Source organism: Propithecus coquereli, unplaced genomic scaffold, assembly GCF_000956105.1.
Source record: "Propithecus coquereli isolate 6110/MARCELLA unplaced genomic scaffold, Pcoq_1.0 Scaffold119, whole genome shotgun sequence".
NCBI lineage: Eukaryota > Metazoa > Chordata > Mammalia > Primates > Indriidae > Propithecus > Propithecus coquereli.
The window spans coordinates 5,068,501-5,088,737 of NW_012135969.1; the positions used below are offsets into that span (position 1 = coordinate 5,068,501).

Here is a 20,237-nt window from a genome sequence, read left to right on the forward strand (position 1 = left end):
CGCGCTCGGGCTTGGAGACCCAGGAGTCCCCCACCCTCGAGGTGTCCCTCCTCCCCCAGGTGCCTCCTCTGAGGCCGGTCCCCGGTCAATGTATTTGTCCCTATCGTGACGCGAACACTTCTTGGGGTGGGAGAAGCAGGTGGAATGGGGAGGGGCTCATGAGCGCGCCCCGCACCCCTGCCCGGGCCGCGCGCCGCGGGATCCCGCGTGCTGCTGGAGGGCGCCAGAAGGCGCAGTGCTCCCCCCCTCCCCTGCTCCCTGCCACACCGGGCGGCCCTTTGTACGTTCCGGCCGCACGCGCGTGCCCGCGCCGCGCGCGCTCCCGCCCGCAGTGACACACCCGCGCCAGCGCGCGCGCGCGCACACACACACATACACACTCGCTCTCGCACACTCGGTGACACGCCCGCGCGCGCGCGCACACACGCCCGGCCGCCGGCGCCCTCCCAGCTGGTCCACCCCGGCGGGGCCCGCGCCCCCGGCCCGCCCGCCTGGCACCGCGCCCCAGGGCTGGGGCCGAGCGAGGAGCCCGCGAGGCGGCGAGAGGGCGAGCGCCAGGCAGGCCGGCCCGGGGCCCCCGCCCCCCGCGCCCCCGCCCGATGGGGAACGCTCCGTCCCAAGGCATGTCCCTGTCTCTCTCCTCCCTAATGTGCCTCCATGCTTAAGTGGAAGGTATTTCTGTTTTCTTTGTGTGTTTTCCCCTCGGCCGGGGGCGGGGGCGGCGGCCGGGCCGGGGAGGCGGTGGCCGTTGGGACGAGGGATGCTCTGGGCGCAGGTGTGTGGGGGGCAGGGGATCGCTATGCTCCGGGCTTGGGAGAAGGACCCGGGCGAGAGGAGTGCTGGGACCAGAGAGAGGGTCTGGGGTGGCGAGGTTGGAGGCAGGTTGGGGAGGGCCTCACGGCGCCCGGGGCAGGGAGCCTGAGGGGCTAAACTGGAAAGGGGTTTGTGTGGAGGGGGGAGGGGTGGGGAGAAGAAGGGAGATGGATGGTGAGGAGAGTGGGGGAGGGGAGTGGTCCATCCGAGGTGAAGGAAGAGGAAGATGGAGGGGGAGGGAAAGGGGATGGTGAAGTGAGGGGCACATCAAAGGCCTCTCTCCCCCAGCTCCCAGAATGGGGTGCAGGCGCTGGGATGGTGGTGGTGGGCCCTTTGCGCCAGCCCAGGAAGGGAGAGATGAGTGCATTCTGGGGCTGGCTGTGTTGCCAGGATACGAGCCTGTATTCCACCCCCCACCCCCACCCGCACCTCGAGGCCCCAGCCCTGGAGACCTCTGAGCCTCAGCAGCAGTTGCAGAAACTGGGGACCCGCTCCCCGCTTGGCCGGCGGGTAGGGAAGGCCCACGAGAGGGAGGGGCTTAGGGAGGGGCTATTTGATCTTAAACCCTCCCCCTGCGGAGGCCAGAGGGCTGGGGAGGGCGCCCCCAACTGGGGAGGGCATCTAGGGGGCGTGAGGGGGTAGGGCCTGCAGGAAGCTGGGGGGCAGAGGGTGGGGCTGGGAAGGGGACGCACGGTGGCCCCCCCTCCCCTCCCACGCACCCCCCTGCTACGTCAGAAGCTCCCGGGCCAGCTCCCGAGTCCTGTCGGTGGGGGCAGCAGGATGCTGGTGGAAGCAGAGGGGACCGGCCGGGTGCCTCCGCAGCTCGGCTGGCAGGGCCCGGCGGGGCGTGTGCGGCTGCTAGTGCGCGCCCCCCAGCCCCACGCCTCCCCATGCAGCCCTGGCAGTGCCTCCGGCGCTTTGCCCTGGCCTGGTGGGAGAGGACAGCGGAGGGCAGAGCCCGCTCTCCCAGGGAGGAGGCTGGATCGAGGGACCCTGGGGGCCGAGGGGAGCCAGGTGAGCAGGCACTGGGATGTGTGCAAGGAGGGGATCCTCGACTGTCTTTCCCAGCCCCTCTCCTCAAATAGTATGGGACCAGGAGGTCCTGCAGCCCCCAACTTTGGGGGAAGTGGGTTTCCCGGAGTTGGGGGTTCTGGCTGAAGCCTTTCAAAAGGAGGTGTAGGAGCGACTGTCTGTTTTGGGGAAGGGGAAACAGATGAGGGTTGGGAGTGGGGAGAAGCTGGGCAGACTTCCAGGTTTGTGGGCCTGAATGTTCCTTTGGGTGGGGCTTGAGCACTTTTGGGGGGTGGTTAACATACCTGGTTAGCTAGTTCTTCCCGACTCTAGGTATCTCTGTCTGGGGTCTGGGTGACCTTGAACCAACTGCTTTGCTGTCTAACTCTGTGCCTCAGTTTCTCTCATTCCCTTCCCGATTCCTCTTGTTGGTCTTAAAAAATTGATGATGCATTTGATGGAGGCTGTCACTGTGAAAATGTGAGCTCTGTCATCACTGATGGCATCTGTGATGGTAACAATTTCTGGCGTGGATGTGCGTGTGTATGTATATGGGGAGCAGTTATGGTGTATGTCAGGGGTTTTGCTGATGCTGGTTGGTGTTGGGGCCACTCCAGGCAAGTGTCGGGGACTGGCATTCACACAGAAAGGAGTGTGCCAGGCAAGCTGAGAGTTGTTGGGGCAGAGACTTAGCTGGTGGCCTGGTGTAGAAGCAAGGGATGGGGGTGAGGGCTCTGGGCATAAGGGGAGGGGGTCCCAAGAATAAGATCCCCCTCCCCCAGCTCCCCACCCAGACTGCCTGGCACCCAGGCACCACTGGCAGCAAGTGCAAAGGCTTTGCCCTGGCTTCCTGCCATCCTGCCTTGGGGACAAGAGGGTCTTTGTCCAGTACCCCCCCCACAGTCCCTGCTCCTTCCGCCCTTTCCATGATGGCTGGTTCTCTGTGATGACCCTCAGGGCTGGGATGGAGGGGTGAGGGTCCCCTTTCTGGCTCCCACTGTCTATGCCCTGGAGATCTATCTGGAAGAAGCAACTGTGGTCTTCAGGCAGCGCTGAGTGGGGAGAGGGAGCTCCACCAGGGGAAGGGTCCCTGGAATTAGCTCTTTGGAGGGCGACCCCCACCCCAGGCTTTCACCCTGCCCCTCTACTTGCCTCCTTGCCTAATGCCGGGGTCTGGGGTCTTCATGGCCTGATTCCCGGGGGGCTCCAGGCTTCTTAAAGATGTGCCGGGTTGGACACTGGGATGTAGGGCCTCTCTGATGCTCTCTCTCTCTCTCTTCTTTTCTCTCTCTTCCTTTCTCTCTCTCTCTCTGTCTCTGTCTCTGTCTCTGTCTCTCTCTCTCTCTCTCTCTCTCTCTCTCTCTGTCTCTCCAGGGACCCACCCTGGAAAAAGAGTTTAATTAAAACCATTGATTCCTTCTTTGGCTGTGGGCATCGATCTCAACGGTGTGGTCAGAGCTGGGGGTGGGGGTGGGGGTGGCATGACTGCCATCTGCCCAGTGCCAACCTTGGCATTCTCTGCTGAGCGCCAGCCCTGGAGGTGTCCAGGATGGAGGGTCCTGGGCTCTTTGAAGTACCAGGTCTGTTTAGCCCCCCAGCCCCCACCCCCCCAGGTTAGGTTTTGGGGAAGACAGGGTTGAGGATTTGAAGGAGGGAGCTGTGTCTGGGGCTCGAGGAAGTGTTCGTGGTGTCTCTCATCCTGAGTGTGGGCCTGGGGCACAGGAAGAGGCAGCTGTGGTTGGGAGGCTCCTGCAAAAGGGGGGTCAGGAGGCAACCGAGGGGGCCTGTGGGTGCCAGGGCAGGTAGAGAGTTCAGAGGGAGGATCCAGGGCTTGCCATAAAAGCTTCTCTTTCGAGGAATCCTAAGCACTTATCTCCTCCAAGCCCTGGCAGGGAGATCTGTTTTCTTCCTTCATTTATGTCCTCGAGGCCCAGAGAGGGACAGAGACTGCCTTCTAGGCCCAGCAGGCCTAGGTCTGGCTTTAAGCCCGGCTTCCTGGCCTGGTGGCCCCTGCCTGGGCACGAGGTGCTGAGGGTGAGGCTCCTGGCAGCCTAGGCTCTGGTCTCTAGGGTTGCTGGGGGTTGGGGGGCAGGCTGTGCCCCCAAGCCCCGGCTGCCTGCTGTGGGTGGGCTGCTGCAGGTGCAGGCTTCAATGAGGCACTCAGACGCTCTTTGAAGAATCCCTCCTTGGCTTCCTAGGGCCCATTCGAGCAAAGATAATAAAAATCTGGCCGTCAGCGGGTTTGAGGGCTGCACTTGCTTCCCCTTCTTTCATTCCCAGCTCTGAAAAGCTGAGATGAAGGCTTTGGATTTGGCTGGGAAGCAGCGCCTGCCCGAGGGAGGGAAGAAGGGAGGGAGGCAGTGAAGGAGGAGGGAGGACTGATTTCCTGGCAGCTAGGGGAGTTGCTGGGGAGGTGGGCAGAGGGGCAGGGGCATGTCCCCAATTCCTGCCAGGCAGCCTAGATCCTCAGTGTCTGGACTCCTGCACTCGACACCTGGGCTCCGCTTTGTTCTCCGTTCCCTGGGGCTCCAGAGCGCTCCGCTCTCTGCCCCTCAGTTTTCTCCCCTCCCCCAGCCAGGCTCCCCCATTTCTTCCCCATCTCCCCTCCCCCTCCCTGCCCCTCAGCTCCTCCTGCTCTGCCCTGCTTGCTCTCCACACCCAACCCCTGCTTCTGTCCTCCTTGCCCCCTTTCTCTCTCTGACCACCCTCCTAGCTGTGTCTTCCCTTCTCCCCAGCACTGGCCCAGCTTTCTAGGACTGTCTGGAAGGTTGAGAAGCCAAGTTGGGGGTGGGGGAGGGAGGCAGCCAGGGCTGCAGCCTCAGAAGGGACGGGCCTGGGCTGACTATGATGGCCTGTCAGGTGCCATGGTTATCAGAGTCCAGGCAGCTGGGGGCTGCGGAGCACTTAGGGATGTGTGTGTGTGTGTGTGTGTGTGTGTGTGTGTGTGTGTGCGCGCGCGCGCGCTTGCCTGTGTGGCGAGGGCGCCGCCCCCTCCCCCGCACCACAGCGGGCACCTTGCCCTGACATTGGGCTCTTCCTCCCCTGCCTCAGACACTCTGGTGTCCCTGCTCCCTTCCACTGCGGAGCCAATTTCTTCTCCCCTCCAGCCTCTGCCCCTCCACCCTCCGCCCTGGCCTCCGGCTGCCCTTGCACACTGTCCCCCGACGGCCACCAGGCTGTCTCCAAGCTCAGAGGTGGGGAGGGAGGGATCTGAGACGAGCCTCTCAGCTCGGTCTCCCACCGCAGTCTCTGATAGGCCTGTCTGGAGCCCCATCCAGGCTCTGGGTGCCCTTTGCCGTGTTGTAACCCCCTAGACTGTGGTGGAAGGAGCACTGGCCTGAGGGAAGAGACCTCGTTCTCATCCTTTCTCAGTGCCAAATGTCTGCGTGACCTTGAGCAAGTCCCTTCCCAGCGCGGGCCTATTTCCTCACCTGTGAAATGAGGGGGCGTGGGCTGGATGATCTCCAAGGTCTCTTCTGACATTCCAGCGATGTTGTGTCTCTCTTCTGGGTGATTTGCATATGCTTTGCATATATTAATAGTGCCTGCTTAAAGGGGGAGGGTGCCGCCCACACCAGCCCCAGAGTCCCACCTCCCCTTGCCCATTGGCCCATGCTTCCACTGCTGGAATTTCCCAGAGGGGTGAGAGCTGAGGCCTGAGCAACTGGGGAAGTGAGTCTGGCCCTTATGTTCCAGCCACGCTGGGGGCCCAGGGAGTGTGGCTCTAGTGGAGGGGACCCCTGCCCTCACTACTCCTGCCAAGTGGTGTGTGGATTCACCAAAATTGCCCACTGCTAGGATGGCGTGATACTGCAGCCACCAGAGGGGCTTGCGGCCAGGCACCCTCGAGATGCCAGGAGCTTAGCAAGGTGTAGGAGTTCCTCCTCTGGCTTCAGGGCCCTCCCTCAGTCCATGGCAAGTCCCGCTGTCCTGTGCCCCTGTCCACTTCTGCCCAGGCCCCTGGGCTCTGGCATCTGTGGGCTGAAACTTGGGCCTCAGAAATGGTCACTGGGAGAGGACTAGGTCATTCATTTCCCTTCTGGGCCCTGCCTAGCCACCACACAGAAGGTGGGGCCCCGGGCCACCTGCAGGGGTCATGGACATTATCATATCAGGGAGGAGAACCTGCCGTCCCAGTTCTGCCCCCACCTCCATCAGCCCAGCCTGGTATCATGGGGACCTCCCCAGAGCCTCCTCCCCTGCCACCTGGCATGCGCTCCTGGGTGTCCCGCACAGGGCAGTGCCCTGGATCCCAGCCCTCAGTCCTGCCTTGGTTCCTGTTACCCACATTTCACCCATCACATGGCACAAAACTGGGGGAAAGGTTGTTAGCCTGGAGAAGATAATGTGGGCCACTGAGTAATGATGAGAGTCTCTGAAGACAGGAACAAAAATGACCTCCACCACCAAGGAGGAGGGCCAGAGGAAATGCAGCAAGAGAGATCAAGGTTAGACTTAGTCTTAGGGAAGGACTGTCCCAGGAGGCAGATTAGGTTCTGATCATGGAATTGTTGTAAAGATTAAATGAAACAACAGATGAAAACTTCCAGCACAGTGCCTGACACATAATAGCCAATAAATGGTATGGGGGAGGGAATAGATGTCTCTGAACCGAGAGAAGACCCACCCCCAAGCCTGAGACTTAGGATTTTGCAGAGGATGAGGAGTTGGAGGGACAATTCCTAGAAGAGCTGTTTCTCCCATCCCACCCTTCACACCCCACGCATGCACTGGGCTCAGGGCCCAGCCACCCTGGGACACCCTGCCCTCATCTTCTCTGCTGGGGGTGGACAAACAGAAGGGTGTGGAGGCTGGAAACCTGCTCTTCTCCCCCTGCCCCCATCTCTGCGCAGGACAGCTTGAGAGGAAACAGGCCCACGCTGCAGTAGGAGGAATTGAGGTTAGATAGGAAGAAAAACCTCCCAGTGTGTGGCCAGCCACTTCAAGACAGGGAGCTCTGGTGGCATTTTTGCCTCTTTCCCCTCCGTGGTGGGAATCTATGAGCACAAGCAGGTTAATGTACCTAGGGGCAGGGGACAGGTCAGCATGACCTTTCAGATGAGTTTTGCTGATATAATTGGCAGAGTGAAGGGGCCGTGCTGAGGAGGGGTCCAGTGCTGCTGGAGACGTGAGACAGGAAGCTACTCTCCCATTCCCCAGGGCAGGGTGGGACAGTTCAGTGTGAAGAGCAGGCCCTGGACAGGTGTCAGGTTGCCTGTCTCCCCAGTTGCTGTGTGACCTTGGCAATTTAGTTGCCCCCTCTGGTCTTCAGTGTCCTTGGTCTAAGAAGAGAGAGTGGAACTAGAGGATCTTCAAGCTCCCTTTCCAGATGTGGCGGGTTCTGTGCACCTCCTCTCCCCTGAGATAATATGTACTTCGCCCCATGGAGGGTGGGAAGAATATTCCCCAGCTTCAGCTAAACCAGGAAAAATGGAGATTTGGCTCAAGAGAATATTGTATGCTCGCGCATGTGTGTGCGCACATGCGCACACGCACACACACGCGCACACACACATCTTACAAACAGCACCTGCTGATCGGAAGGCATACCTTGCCTAAACCTGTCCTCCCAGCCCAGGGGATGGAGGAGGGAGTGGCTAGAGGATTCAGCTATCCTCTAGAGGATTCAGCTATCCTCTGAATCCCAAACTCACTGTTTTCCTCCCACCCCAGCAGAACTGGCTTTGCCACACTCCATTCCATCCAGGGACTGTAATCCAGTCCATGTTTTCAGCTACAAGGCACTTCCAGCTGGTGGCTCCGCTCCCCCGACGCCCTTATCCTGGCTCTCCGGAGCTCGAGCTCGGCCACCTGGCTCGGTTGCCTGCATGTCCTGGTGTGGAACAACCTAAGACTGGAAAGGAGTTGGGTTTTTCTCATGACTGCCTTCCCCACCTCTGCAAGCGTCCTGATCCCAGGGCACTGGCTTCTTTTCCATCCCAGCCACCAAGCATGCTGGAGACCCAGTCTAGAGGCCCACAGAGGGGTCCCCAGACTCAGAGAGTCTACAGAGGCCCCAGCCTAGAGACCCCACAGAAAGAGCCTGTCTATTGGGGTTGTGCAGAGCATGGGAGGTGGGGAGGTGTCCTTCAGTCTCTCTCCACCCCCAGGGTGCAGTGATAATTGCAGATGCAGCAGGTGTGCCCCCAGGCATCAGCCTCTGGCTCACTGGGGAAGAATTAAGCATCCCAGCTCCCTGGGAAGGCATTCCATGGCTCATCAACTCGTGGGGACACATCCTGGGCGGTCCCCTGCCCACTTCACCCACCCAGTGGTCAGGCTGGCCTGAGGGGACCCCCCTTCTTGTCCTAGCCCCCTTATAAGTTGAGGGTTAGGGCTCTGAGGAAAAGTAAGAACCATTAGGACTGCCACAGACTGTCACTTTGTCAACACCTGACCTCTAGGTGCTCCTCAGCCTGGGTGCCCTGGGGACTTCTGGTTGGTAAAATAAGAAGGGGCCTTTGTGGGCCTTCCCAGAGCCTCCTCTATGATGGGGGGTGTGAGAGGCAGGAGAGGGGCTTCTGGAGAGGCAGATGTCACCTAAAGATGAAGCTCAGGAAATCCTGGACCTGCCTCTCCCCACCTGACAGCTCATCCCCCTCTCCTGGCCCATCTGGCAGCTTGGGGTTGGGACAATCTGCCTCCCACCCTTAGGATGAGGCAGAAAGAGACTGAAGAGAAATCTTCTCTCCACCTTATTGCTCTTAGGAAATAGTTTATGCTGGAGCATGCAGTGGAAAGAAGTTAGACTTCAGGCAGAACTTCCCAGAGGGCACTGAATGGGCTATAGCCAAAGAACTGGGGAAGATGGACAGGAGACAGTTTGGCTTGTGAGTCAAGCGCTCAGGCACTAGAGTCAGGCAGATTTGGGCTTCAGTCCCAGCCCTGACACTCATTTGCTGTGTGGTTTTGGGCAAGTTGCTTCACCTCTCTGAAGCTCAGTTTCCTCATCTGTACATTGAGGGTGTTAACAGTGGCTTCCTCACAGAATGGGTACCAGGATTAAATGAGGTAATTCAGGCAGAGTTCCTGGCACATCGTAGACATTCAATAAATAGTAATTTCTTTGTCTCTCTCCTCTTCCTCTTTGATTGAATGATTGGATGGGCATCTACCCACCACTGAGGAAAGAGCATGCATGAGAAACCTCTTTAGATTTTTCTAAAACCCCGATCCTCACCTCAGCCTGTCTGGGGCTGGGCCCCTGGCTCTGCCACTCAGGGCAGGTGGTAAGAAAGTTAGTGCTCCTGAGCCTTCACCCCTCCCACCCTATGCCTGGAGTCCATCTGCCCCTCTCACCTCCCACCCCCAAGCCCCACCACCTCATCCAGGAAGGCGTCTGGGGCAGGACATGGTGCTGAGCATTCTTGATATCAGCCCCCCCCCCCCGCCCCGTCGATGTCCCAACAGCTGTTTCTCCCTGGGATGTCTGCGTTTTGGGTAATCAGTGGGAAAATTGGAACCATGAGATTGGCAGGGGGCTCTGAGAGCGCTTGCAGCCAGACGTGATGTGGGTGTGGATGGGGCTGAGCCAGCCAAGTGAGGGCTGTGCCCAAATGGGCCACAGTGTCTCCCAGCAGGAAGGGTCTCAATGCTGCATGCTCCAGGGTAAAAGGCAAGACAGGTATGGCAGCATGAAGGAGATAGAGTAGATTTAGGGAGGACTTCCCTGCACGATGAGAGAAGGGCATGGTGGACAACTGCAGGACACCCTTCCGTGGCAGTGTGAGGGTCACGGGTGTGGAGGCTGGAGCTAGGTGAAGGGCTTCAGGCAGGTCTGGGCAGGGTGTCATTTTCCCGCACAGCCCCTAGCACAGTGTGACTGCTGTCGGGTGGGAAACTGCCTGTTTCCTCTGTTGCTGGCAGGGGCGGGAGGCCTTCCTTAGCGCTAGGGGTGAGTGAGTGGAGTAGATGGCGGTCTCTTAGGCTGGGGAGAGGGTTATCACCTGAGCAATGATGGCAGGCCCCTCTGAGCCTGGACCCACCAACCTTCCAGAACGGCGTGACCTTCGATGGGGGAGGCAGATGGGCCCTCCATGGTGCTATCATTTGGGATCTTGTGTGGGCATCCCAGTAAAGAATTTACCCCTGTTTCTGGGAGGAGAACCAGGCCTGGCTTGTTGGCTGTCTGTCCTGGAAACCCAATTCTGGGGATCCCATGTTTTCCGTGTTGTCCTGCTGTCTGTCCTCCTGTCTGTCTCCCACTGATGTCTCTGTCTCCTCAGTCCCTGCTCTTCCTGCAACACCCAATCTCTCTCCTGTCTGCCTCCCAGACCCTGGTGACCCCTAAAGGGACAGCTCCTAAGGCTCTGCCTTGCTCTGTCCCTGTCCCCCCAACTCCCCACCCCCCCATGGCATCTGCTGTCCCTGCCCCGGCCCCCTCCTCTCTGCAGCTCTTCCCCTCCCTGTCTGGGCGGTTCATTCACGACTTTCCTCCTTTCCTGTCCCTCACCCAGGGCTCCAGCGTGCAGCGGGAGGGAAGCCTCCAGGACTCTGTTCCCTCTGTTTAAAGTCTCCAGGTTAGTAAGCCAGGAGGGAGGCCTCCCCGCCATCCTACCTCCCGCCCATGTCCTTAGTCAGATGCCCCTCCCCAGCCTGGAGGGCCAGAAACGGGAGGGGGCAATCTCCATGGGCCCCTGGCCTTTGCCAGGGGAGGGGCCAGCAGATAACCGACTCTGGGGAGGGCACCTTGCCTGACACAGAACATGTCTGTGTGTGCATGTGTGCATGTGAGTGAGTGTGCGCGTGCAAGCACGTGTGCATGTACATGTGTGTGCAGGCTGCAAGGCTTCCACGTAGTCTGGGGCTGGTGGGGGCGGAGGGAGCAGCAGGAGTCCTCTGCCGAGGGGCTGGCAGCCCGGGGAGAGGGGTCAGAAGCAAGGGGCCCCTCTTGTAGCGGGGGATGCCCATGTTCCAGCTATGATCAGAGGGTGGGAGAGGGGAGAAGACGGGACAGTTTTGTCTAGTTTATAGGCACTGGAAAACTTGTGATCTCATTTCATTTATTCAATCGTTTACTCTTTCATTCATCCATTTACTCAGTCAAGATGTATTGAACACCTTCTCTGTGCCAGGCACTGGGCTAGGCTCGGAGTCCAACAGTGACCAAGACAGATAAGGCTGCTGCACGCTTTGCTTAAGTGGTGAGCAAACAGAGGTTGAAGGGTTGGCTAAATTCCCCAGCCGTGGGGGTCTCGGGCTGTTGCCTGGCCAGCTGACTGCAGGGTACGTGCCCCCACCCCAGGGAAGTGATTTCATGTCCTCTGTTGCCCCATCTGTCCCTGCTTGCCCTGCCGGCAGCTCCTTTGTAACTTTATGTCCCTGTAGAACGTCTCGTGACCCAGTGGTGCCCTTTTCGTAGTGTAACCCCACCAAGCACGCAGTGACTCAGCTTCCAAGTCGCTGGTGACTGTGGGTGGCATTGCTGGACTACTACTCAGGCCACTTCAGAGGGCATCCAGGAGCCCAGGCTGGGGGAGGGGGTATGCGCAGGGGAGTCCACCCAGGACTCCTGGGCCCAGGATCGGCAGCCGGGAGCACTGGACTTGAGAGTCAGCATGATCTGGCTTCAAATCCTCACATTAGCCATTTCCTAGCTGTGTGACCTTGGGCAAACCACTTTCACTCTCTGAGCCTCAGTGTTCTTGCCTACAAAATGGTTCGAGAATACCTACCAGGTAGGGTTGTTGAGAAAAGAAAAGAGAAAGCAGTGGCAGGTCCAGCCCTGGCCCACACGCGGGCTGCTGGTTCCCTTTCTGTCCCCACCTTTGCCCAGGGCTGGGCAGGCTGAGCCCTGGGTGCTGTCTGGGTGCTGCCCCACTTCCTCCTCAGGAGAGGGGCTGCGGAATCCCTCCACATCCTGCAGCCCTTCTCCAGCCCTCTGAACTGATGTGCAGCCCCAATCTGGGTGGGCAGCTGGGGGAGGCAGCCTTCCTTGCCACTGTGGCTGTCGCCGCCTTGATGGCTTTTTAATAACTTTGCTCGGAGACAATCTGCAGAGTGCTCGTTTGTCTGCCTCTTAATTAAAATTACCGTTTTCCTAAAAGAGCAATGATGCTGCTCCCTGCTCCCCTCCCTCCCCTATCCCTGGCTGCTGCTAGGAGAAAGTGGGAGACTGCAGCCCTTTCCCTCTGGCCCCTCCTGGTCAAGAGAGGCCGAGGCTCAGCCTGAAGGATGGGCTTAGGGGAGGTGGAGGGGGCCTGGGCAAAGGCCTCTAGTAGAGGCCTGAATACTCTTCTCTTTTACCCACCCGTTCTGGAATGCCCCCAATGATGGGGAGCTCAGTACCTTATCAGACTGACTTTCTACATCTGTAAAAAGTGGAGCAACCCTGTCCTGCTTTATCAGCCCGAGCGGAATAAGGTGTGCATGGGTGCATGGGTTTGGCAGAATGCTGCGAAGGATTATTGGAACACCTAGTGTGAGTGTGCGGTGGGAGCGGGGGAGGCGGCGTCTGGGCAGTGGCTGCCGCAGTAGTGAATGCTGGGATCAGCCCCCACTGTTGACCCTGGTTTTGGTTAGAAGAGACCTGTGCTCCCTCTGTGGGCTATGAGACAGCAAGATGTGGAGGGCTGGCGTGGGGGGTGGTGCTCGTTTTGTCATTGCTGAGTTTTGAAAAAAAAATCATCACTGGTAATAATGAAAATGCTAATGACCAGTATTTATTGGGTACTTGCTAGGAGCCACTGGGTTAAACGCTAAACGTGCCTTAATTCGGTTCATCCTCACAACTGTCCTGCGAGCTCGATGCCGTTGTCTCTGTTTCCTAAGGGAAGAGACAGACCAAAGTGGTTAAACCCTATGCCCAGGGTCAGACAGACAATCCCAGTCTCCCGCAGGGCAGCCCCAGCCCCGCACCCTCTGCTGCCACTCTGCCTGCCGCCTGCGGCTTGCTTAGGCCCGTGCCAGTCCCTCGCGAGAGTGCACCTTCCCTCACTTTCTGCGCTCCTGCAAGTCGGGTTCCTCCGTCGTCGTTTGTGTCATTGAGACTTGACTCTGAGGGTCATCCCCACCTTCCTTCCCCAGCCCCATTCCTCCTGAGAAGTCTGGGGCAGCCCAGTGGGGGCTTCGCCAGCTCCCATAGGCCTGGCCTCCCCCTCCGTGAGCTTTTGCTTCTGCGGCCCCTCTTCCTAGAATGGCCTCCCTTTGTCACCTCCCGTCTCTGCCCATCCCCTGAAGTGCCCTTCCCTGACCCCCTCTGGGCTCAGCCCCCTGAACTCCCAGGGCTCTGTCAAATCTCCCCTGGCTCTCAATGTGATCTCTCTTGTACGTAACTGAGCCTACTAGTCTACTTTTGCTCTGGGGGGGCAGCAAACTCAGTGCCTTTGGGGACAGGAAATGAGTGAAGCAGTGGAAAAGGACGATAGGGAATGGTGGGGACCGTGGTGAGGACATTGGACCTGTGCTCCTTAGGGGCATTAAACTTCAGAGAAACAAACAAAACTTCTCCAGCCAAACAAAATGCTCACGCCCCAGTGTGGCTGCAGTGTGATCCTTGCTTAGCCATGTTTCATTTATCTTGGCATCCCCACGTTGCCTAGCACATGGGAGCCGGGCACTAATTGTGTGTTGAGTGAATACATGACCACACATGTGCCAGATACTTTATATAACTATTTCTTCCCATCTTCCCAATGTAGGCACTATTTCCCCCATTTTGCCATTGGGGAAACTAAGGTCTGAAGAAGTGAGATGACTTATTCAAGGTCATACATGTGGGAAGTGGAAAAGTGAAATTTGAGCCTCAGCTTGCTGTGTCCTTCCAGCTCTATTTGGTCACAGATGTGCATACATGTGACACACGATACCTGCATTCAGAACCTGCCCTGGCAACAGGGAGCACTTGTGTGCTGGTGGCCACCGAGTTGCATGCATTGCTCACCTTGTGGGATGGAGGGTTGGCAGGTGAGGGCTGCAGAGGTGGGAAGGGAGCAGACGCCCCTCGACCCAGTGCCCCTCCTCCATCAGCTTCCGGTCCCATCCCAGCAGCCTGGGGATGGCGGCGTGGTGACAGGTGCCGAGCTGCAGAGATGACAGCACTGCTGATTCCCCCATAATTGCTGTCTGATGAGACACCAGAATTAGCCACTGCGCAAGCATGGGATGCAGACATGGGGCACACGCAGGAAGCGGCTGGGGGTGGGGAGCCTCTCCTTCCCAGCCTGCGGCCCTCTGGCAGCAGGGCAGGGTCAGCACTGGGGAGGAGGAAGTAGGTTAGCAAGGAGGAAGCACCGAGTAGTTCATATACCTCGGATATTCTCATGTGGGCTTGTGGTTTTCCAGTCCTCAGAGTGACTTGCTGCGGGACAGGGCATCCAGGGCCTCAGGCCACTAGCCAGAGAATTCCAGGCAGAGCAGGCTGCCCACTCAGACTCCTGGGCACACCCTTTGGTGTCTGGAGCTGGGGCTGTGAGGGGCATAGTTGCTGGGAGGAGCCAAGACTCCGAGCAGACCCCTGAAGTCACGTTGGCCAGGCAGACACTAGAAGGCAGATGGAAGTGCCTGGGAGGAGCAGGCAGTGTCAGCGGACTGGACCAGGAGTGACGTCCACCCCAGGCAGGAGGAGTCACGTTGGCCCCTGAGGTCCAAGGTCAGGGGCAACCTGGAGTTAGGAGCAGGAGGCAAGAAAGGTATGTTCTGGCCCCGGAGCAGGGCTGCCTATGCCCTGGGCATTTGTTTTTCCTGGTACACTTGCTGGGGGCAGGAGGGGTGCTGGGGAAGGCATTTTAGTAAAAGAAGCAGGGAGGGGGTCATCTTGGCTGCTGAGACCATTGGAGCAGTTCTGAAGGCCACTAAGAGGAGTGGTGACAACATGGGCCTTACCCAATAAAGGGCAGTGTAGATGGCCAGGGGGCTGGAAGCCAGACCACTTAAGAAGGATCTGAGATGTTGGGCTCACCGGAGGTTGGGGTTAGGAACCTCCGTCCTGCCTCAAAGGGAGAAGTCATGACCTTCCCCTGGGCCCCTCTGAGGGCCATGGGCACAGGCTCTGGCTCATAGATGGTTGGTGCCTTGGATGTAATGAGTTCTCCATTCCTAGAAGTATCCAAGCCCTGGCTGGCTGGATCTCCTGAAACAGGGAGGAGCTGCCGCTCTCCTGTGTCGGCAGGGCCTGTGACAAGGGGTGGGAGGGCTTCGTACCCAGCTCAGATGTTAGGTAATACAAGGGGGCTGAGAAGAAGCTGTGGAAGGGGGGATCCCCTAGAAGTTCTTTCAGGACCTGGGGACCCCCCTTTCTAGCCTGGGCTGCTATGGTCTGGCTGCCCTTCCTCCCACCCTTTGATCTCCATACCCCTCCCCCAAGCCCTGGGGGACAGATCTGCCTAAGAGGACCAAGTCCCTCTGCCTGGCCAGGAAGGAGGGCTGTTTGTGTTCTCTTCCTAGGGAGCTGGACAGACAGAGAAGGCACGTGGGGCTCTGGCCCAATGGCTTGGATGAGACTCAGAGATGACTTGATGGCAGAAACTGTCACTCCTCAGGGGCAGTGGGGGGTAGCAGAACAAAGGGGGATCGGGGCTGAGAAGCCCCCAGTTGAGATCAGGCTTCTGAGCCTCAGTTTCCTCACCTGTAAAAGAGGGAGAGCAACCTCACAAGGTGACTGGGAGAATTAGGTGAATAGTGGCCGTAAGAGCCCTTTGTAGCCTGTCCCGAATGGGGTCGGGGTTATCGGGGTGGCCACCACTGCGTAGCTGGTCCATATCCCACAGCATCTGGCAAGCCCGGTGCTGAGTTTAAACCTCATCACGCAGGATGGATGCATGGACTTGAGAAGAGAAGGTCAGAGTCTTCCGCACATGGAAGGGGAGGCCGTTTATCTTTCCCCTGCCTTCCAGCCTGTGCTCCTGCTTCCCACAGTCTGCTCTGATGGGAGGGTTCAGGTCAGACAACAGAGAGAACTTCCTCGAGATGCCCCTGGTATCTGACCAGGCCGTGGCTTCCCAGGTCTGCCTGGAGGCAGCAGCCACGAGGGAGACTTGCTGAGTGTCCTCCTGCCTTCTCTGAACTCTGAACTCTGAACTCTGGGCTCCCCTCTCCTGACCCCCAAAGTCTCTCAGGATACCGACCTTGACGTCCCAGGGAAAGAGAATGATGGGACTCAGCTTGGGCTGTGTGCTGGCACTGGGTGAGGTGAGGGCTGAGACTGGAGCCCCATCCTTCCCCTTCGGCAGAGCTAAGCGGGGACACAGGCCCGCCAGCCCCCGGGCCCTGGAGGAGGGCGCTGAGCACCTGGAGAGGTGGCAAGAGGGCTGGAGGCGCTCGGATCTGAGAGGAGAGCTTCAGTAACCAGCATTGCCTCGTTGGTTAAGCCTTTGTCAGCGTGGGGCGGCCTTGACGTCTTGCGCCCATCCCTCTACTTCAAGACAGAACGTGAACCCTGAGCCTGGCACAGGAGGAGCCCGGGCAGTTGTCTCCACGGGGAGGTGCAGCTGGTCTCGGGGAGGCAATCGGGGGTCCCTGCTGGCTTTCACCCCGAGCTGGAGACGCGTCAACCTGACACTTTAGGGAGCCCCAGATGCATTGTGGTCTCTCTGGGGGATCTTAAATGTGCATGGTGTGTGTGCACGGGCACGGTGCACTGTCTGTCCATATGGCACCTAAAGTGGCAGAGTGGTGAGTCAGAGTGGTGTCTGTAAGGTGACCCCAGGCCTGGCTGGGCTCAGGTGTGCCCCCTACACGTAGATGCCTGAGGAGGGTGCAGGCGAGGCAGTCTGTGACGGGGCACAGGTGTGTGGGTAGAAGCGAGAGTGAGCACACGTGTGTGCCTGGGCACCTGAGTGTGGGCTGGGAACCTGGAGGAACCCCGACGGCGCTGGTGGCAGGCGGAGCTGGCTGGGTGCTGGGGTCATGGAGCCAGGACAAGGCCTCCCAGGGAGGGCCTGACCCCGCGAAGGGCAGTGTCTCCGGGGAGGACAGCAAGGAGTCGAGGCCAGGCTGGGTCTTCTGCCTGATGTTTATGAGGCCTTCAGTGAATGCTTGTCATTAACAACTCTTTCCTGCAGGGAGGTGGGGTGACACATGGGCTCCACCCCTCCCTTCCAACAGATTAGCGTCTCTGCCCCTGGAAACAGGATGCTTCCCTCTGGGCAGCCCTTCAGCCAGGGGCATCTTTAAGGGTGCGTTAAGGTCCCTTCACACACACAGAGGGGCACAGCACTCTGAGGCTGGCACGCCCCTTGGGGAGAGGGTGCTCCACCAGCCTCCTCAGGGTGGCTGCAGAGCTGGGAGGACAGGCGCTTACCTCCCTCCCTTCCACCCTGGAGTGTTCACTCCTTCCCTCCCTCCTGGCCTGTGTTCCTCTCGGCTGCCTCTCCAAGGAGATGCAGAGCTGACAGGACACCTTCCCCGGGCGCGTGAGCGGCAGAGACGCTCGTTAGCACGGCGCCGTGTGGGCACATGCCAGCGCTGTTTCCAGTTCTGCCGGCTCCGGCTTCAGACTGGGGGCGACACGGTCTCCTCCGCATCTCTGCCCCTTCCCTTCCCAGGGAAGCCAATTAGCCAGATCTTCATTAGAAGCTAAAAATCACAGTCCCACAGTCCTGGGTCTGACAAAACTCTGAGGTGGCGTGAGAGGCGATCAGGCTGTGGGGTAGATCAGGAGGGAACAGGCCTGTCTGATATTAGCTTTTTCTTTTTAAAGCAAATAAGAGGACCGAGGCTGAGAGCGGCCCCTGACCTGCTCAAGGTCACAACTAGTCAGTGGCAGAGCTGGGTTTGGACAGAGCTGTCTCACCCCCAGATGCAGAGATTTTTTGGTAATGTCACAGCTTTGCCTGCTGCGTGTGGGCGGGAGGGGCAGGGAGAAGAGGGGGTTGGAGATGGAAATTCTGGGCAAGAGGCGGGCTCCTTGGCCCTTCTGCAAGGAGGGGGAGTCTTGTCTGAGTGCGGGGTTGGGATGCCCTGGGGGACCCTGGTTTCTGTGTGGTGAGCGTCCCACCCGGCAAGGGTGGGCACCTGGGCGTGTCGCTGGGCCCAGACTGCTGCGCCGTGTTTCCTGACTCAGTGCTGATCCCTCCTAAGGAGGTTGTTAGTCTGTGTCCTCCTGGGGCCCGTGGCCTAGAGAGGAGCTCCCCTGGCAGCCGCTTTCTGGGAATTGGCCTCGCCGAATGGAAAAATCCTCGTCCCTGAGGAGTAGGATGCCTGGGTTCCGTTCCTGGCTCTGCCTCCAGCTCCTGCATGACCGGGTCGGGTTTGCTCTCTGGGCCTCAGTTTCCTTCCTACGAAAGGCATTTGGCTGAGAGAGCACCGTGGTTTTCCAGTCACAGGCAGGGGTAAGCAGGGCAACAGTCTGGTGACTCACTTCTCCCTGCCTAGTAGATGAGGGCTCAGGGGAGGTTTCCCCTGGCCAGGCCTGGAGAGCTGCTGTGCTTGCTGTGTGGCCCTGGGTCCTGGGATGGGAGAGCGGCTGGTAGAACGAGGCAAAGACCCTGCAGCCACCAGAGCCAGGGAAGCTAGTGGAGGTGGCATTGAGGCCAAGCCTGGCATCACTGACTGTCCCTAAGCCCTCACCCCACTCCCAAGGTGGTCTGTGGGTCTCCTCACCTCACCAGTTCTGCTCCTTGAGACCACCCAATCTGGGCAGAATGGCCCCTCTGCCCTCAGGGAGGCCCCGTCTGAGGGAGGAGATAAGGGCCTTGGCCCGAGGAAGCCCCCAATCTGATGAGGTGAACTGGGGCCCCAGCCCAGCCCGGGCGTGCCCGGCCTGAGGAGGGAGGCTGGGCTCTGTTAAGGTAAGGCCCGAGTCTGATGGGGGAGCTGTGGGCCACGCCCCGGGGGTGCTCCCAGTCAGAGCAAGTGGAGAGAGTCGGCCTAGGGGTGGGTGAGAAGGAGGCTGGCAGGGGAAGCATCTGGCCAGGGAAGCGCCCCCACCCAGGAAGCTGGCACCCTCAACTCCTCTCTGCCTGTGGAAAGCCCCAGAAGCTCTCCCGGGAGCAGCCAGGGCCCAGGCCCCCACCCTAAGAACTCCTCCTAGGCAGGTGAGCACTCCCTCCCCGAGCTGTGACGAGGTCCTTTAATTAGATTCCGACTCGTTTACCAACTAAGTGGCCTTCGGTGGGTTTTAAATCTGCACAAATTGGTTTGTGTTTTTCTGCCTGCGTGAAGCTCTGACTGGCAGTGCCGGGCACCTCCCCTGCCTCCCTCGGCACTGCCGCTGCTCTGGCTCCCTCCAGGGCGCTGTCGCTCCCCTGTCCCACATCCCACCCGAGTCTGGGCGCCCAGCTTCCCTGGGGCTAGAGGGCAGCAGGACTCCCTGGGCATGGGGATGGAAGGGACCATGGGGTCACAGGCCACAGGCCCCTTTCCCCTCATCCCCCTGCGCCTGGGGAAGGGAGTGAGTCCATGTGGTGACTCAGGTTAGCTCACTCGACCTCCCCGGCCCTCAGTGTCCCTTGCTGTGCCATGAGGAGAGTCAGCCTGCTCCAGACCCTTCAAGGCAGTGGCTCTGTAGATCGAGGGCGGGGGGGGGGGGCAACAAGTGTGTCATCAGCCCAAGAACCGCCTGACACCCTCTTGCCTTGCCCACTCTCTGTCACCACTGCAGTGCCCAGGGAGTGGCCAGGGGCCATGCTGGGGGGATGGGCTATGCTTGGCCTCTTCCCTCTTCTCTGTCCTCCCTCTCACACATGGCAGGGAGGGGAGCTGGCCTTCCCTGGAGACCCCATGATGACAGCTTGCCTGGCATCCTCTTTGTTGTCTAACCCTCTCCCCCATGCTTTCAAGTCAGCGCCTCTTCCAGGCCCTCCCTCCCATGGGTCGCCTCCCGCTTCCTCTCTGTCTTCCTTCCCAGCCCAGACAGGTCTCCTGAAGCGGCCTGACACGCAGGGGTGGAGCGGGGTTGGCGGGGAATGGGGAAGCAGGGCAGGTGTGGGGTTCCTGGCCCACCCTCTGTGCCAGGAGCTGGGTGCCAACCCCTCTCCAATCCACAGGCGGCTGCCTCCTCCGGCCAACTGCCCTTCCCCCACCACACGCCCCCACCTCTGAGGCTCTTGTTGGAGTGACAAGGACACTCAACAGGGCGCTGGGCATTAGCAATTTGGGGGGATATTACACAGGAATGTTTACAGAAAGGCAATTGCCCGGAAAATGACTTTGGTCGCTGTGGTATGGGGCGGAAAAGATGGTTTTAGAAAACAGACACAGATGGACTTCTGCTCCAAGGACCCACAGACAGCAGGGACTGAGGGGCCTGGGCACATGAGGAGAGCAGAGCCAGGGGCACCCAAGGACAGAGAGGCTGATTCCTTCACTGGGGCGGGGGGAGGAGGGAGGAGCAGAGATCCCCTCAGCTAGTCCAGGTTGCCAGAGCCTCTGCCAAGCTTGAGACATATCTGGTCCCGGTTGACCTTTGTCCTTTGACCTCCAACCTGTAAACACAGTGTGCTTCCTGATCACAGCAGGCACCCAGCAGGATGGAG

At 59.4% G+C, this 20,237-nt stretch overlaps 1 protein-coding gene across 2 annotated transcripts in view; it reads left to right on the top strand.

The window, feature by feature from the left end:
- The first annotated feature begins 376 nt into the window (after window positions 1-376).
- The window catches only part of SRCIN1 (SRC kinase signaling inhibitor 1), a 69,391-nt gene continuing 49,530 nt past the window's right edge, over window positions 377-20,237 (top strand). Inside the window, exon 1 of one of the 2 annotated variants that reach the window (XM_012660179.1) lies at window positions 377-621. In XM_012660179.1, coding sequence (XP_012515633.1) covers window positions 600-621 — 22 coding nt within the window. In that variant the 5' untranslated portion in view covers window positions 377-599. Of the gene's footprint in view, window positions 622-1,699; window positions 1,828-20,237 lie in introns of those variants that run through there. The other variant, XM_012660171.1, reaches the window with a different exon arrangement.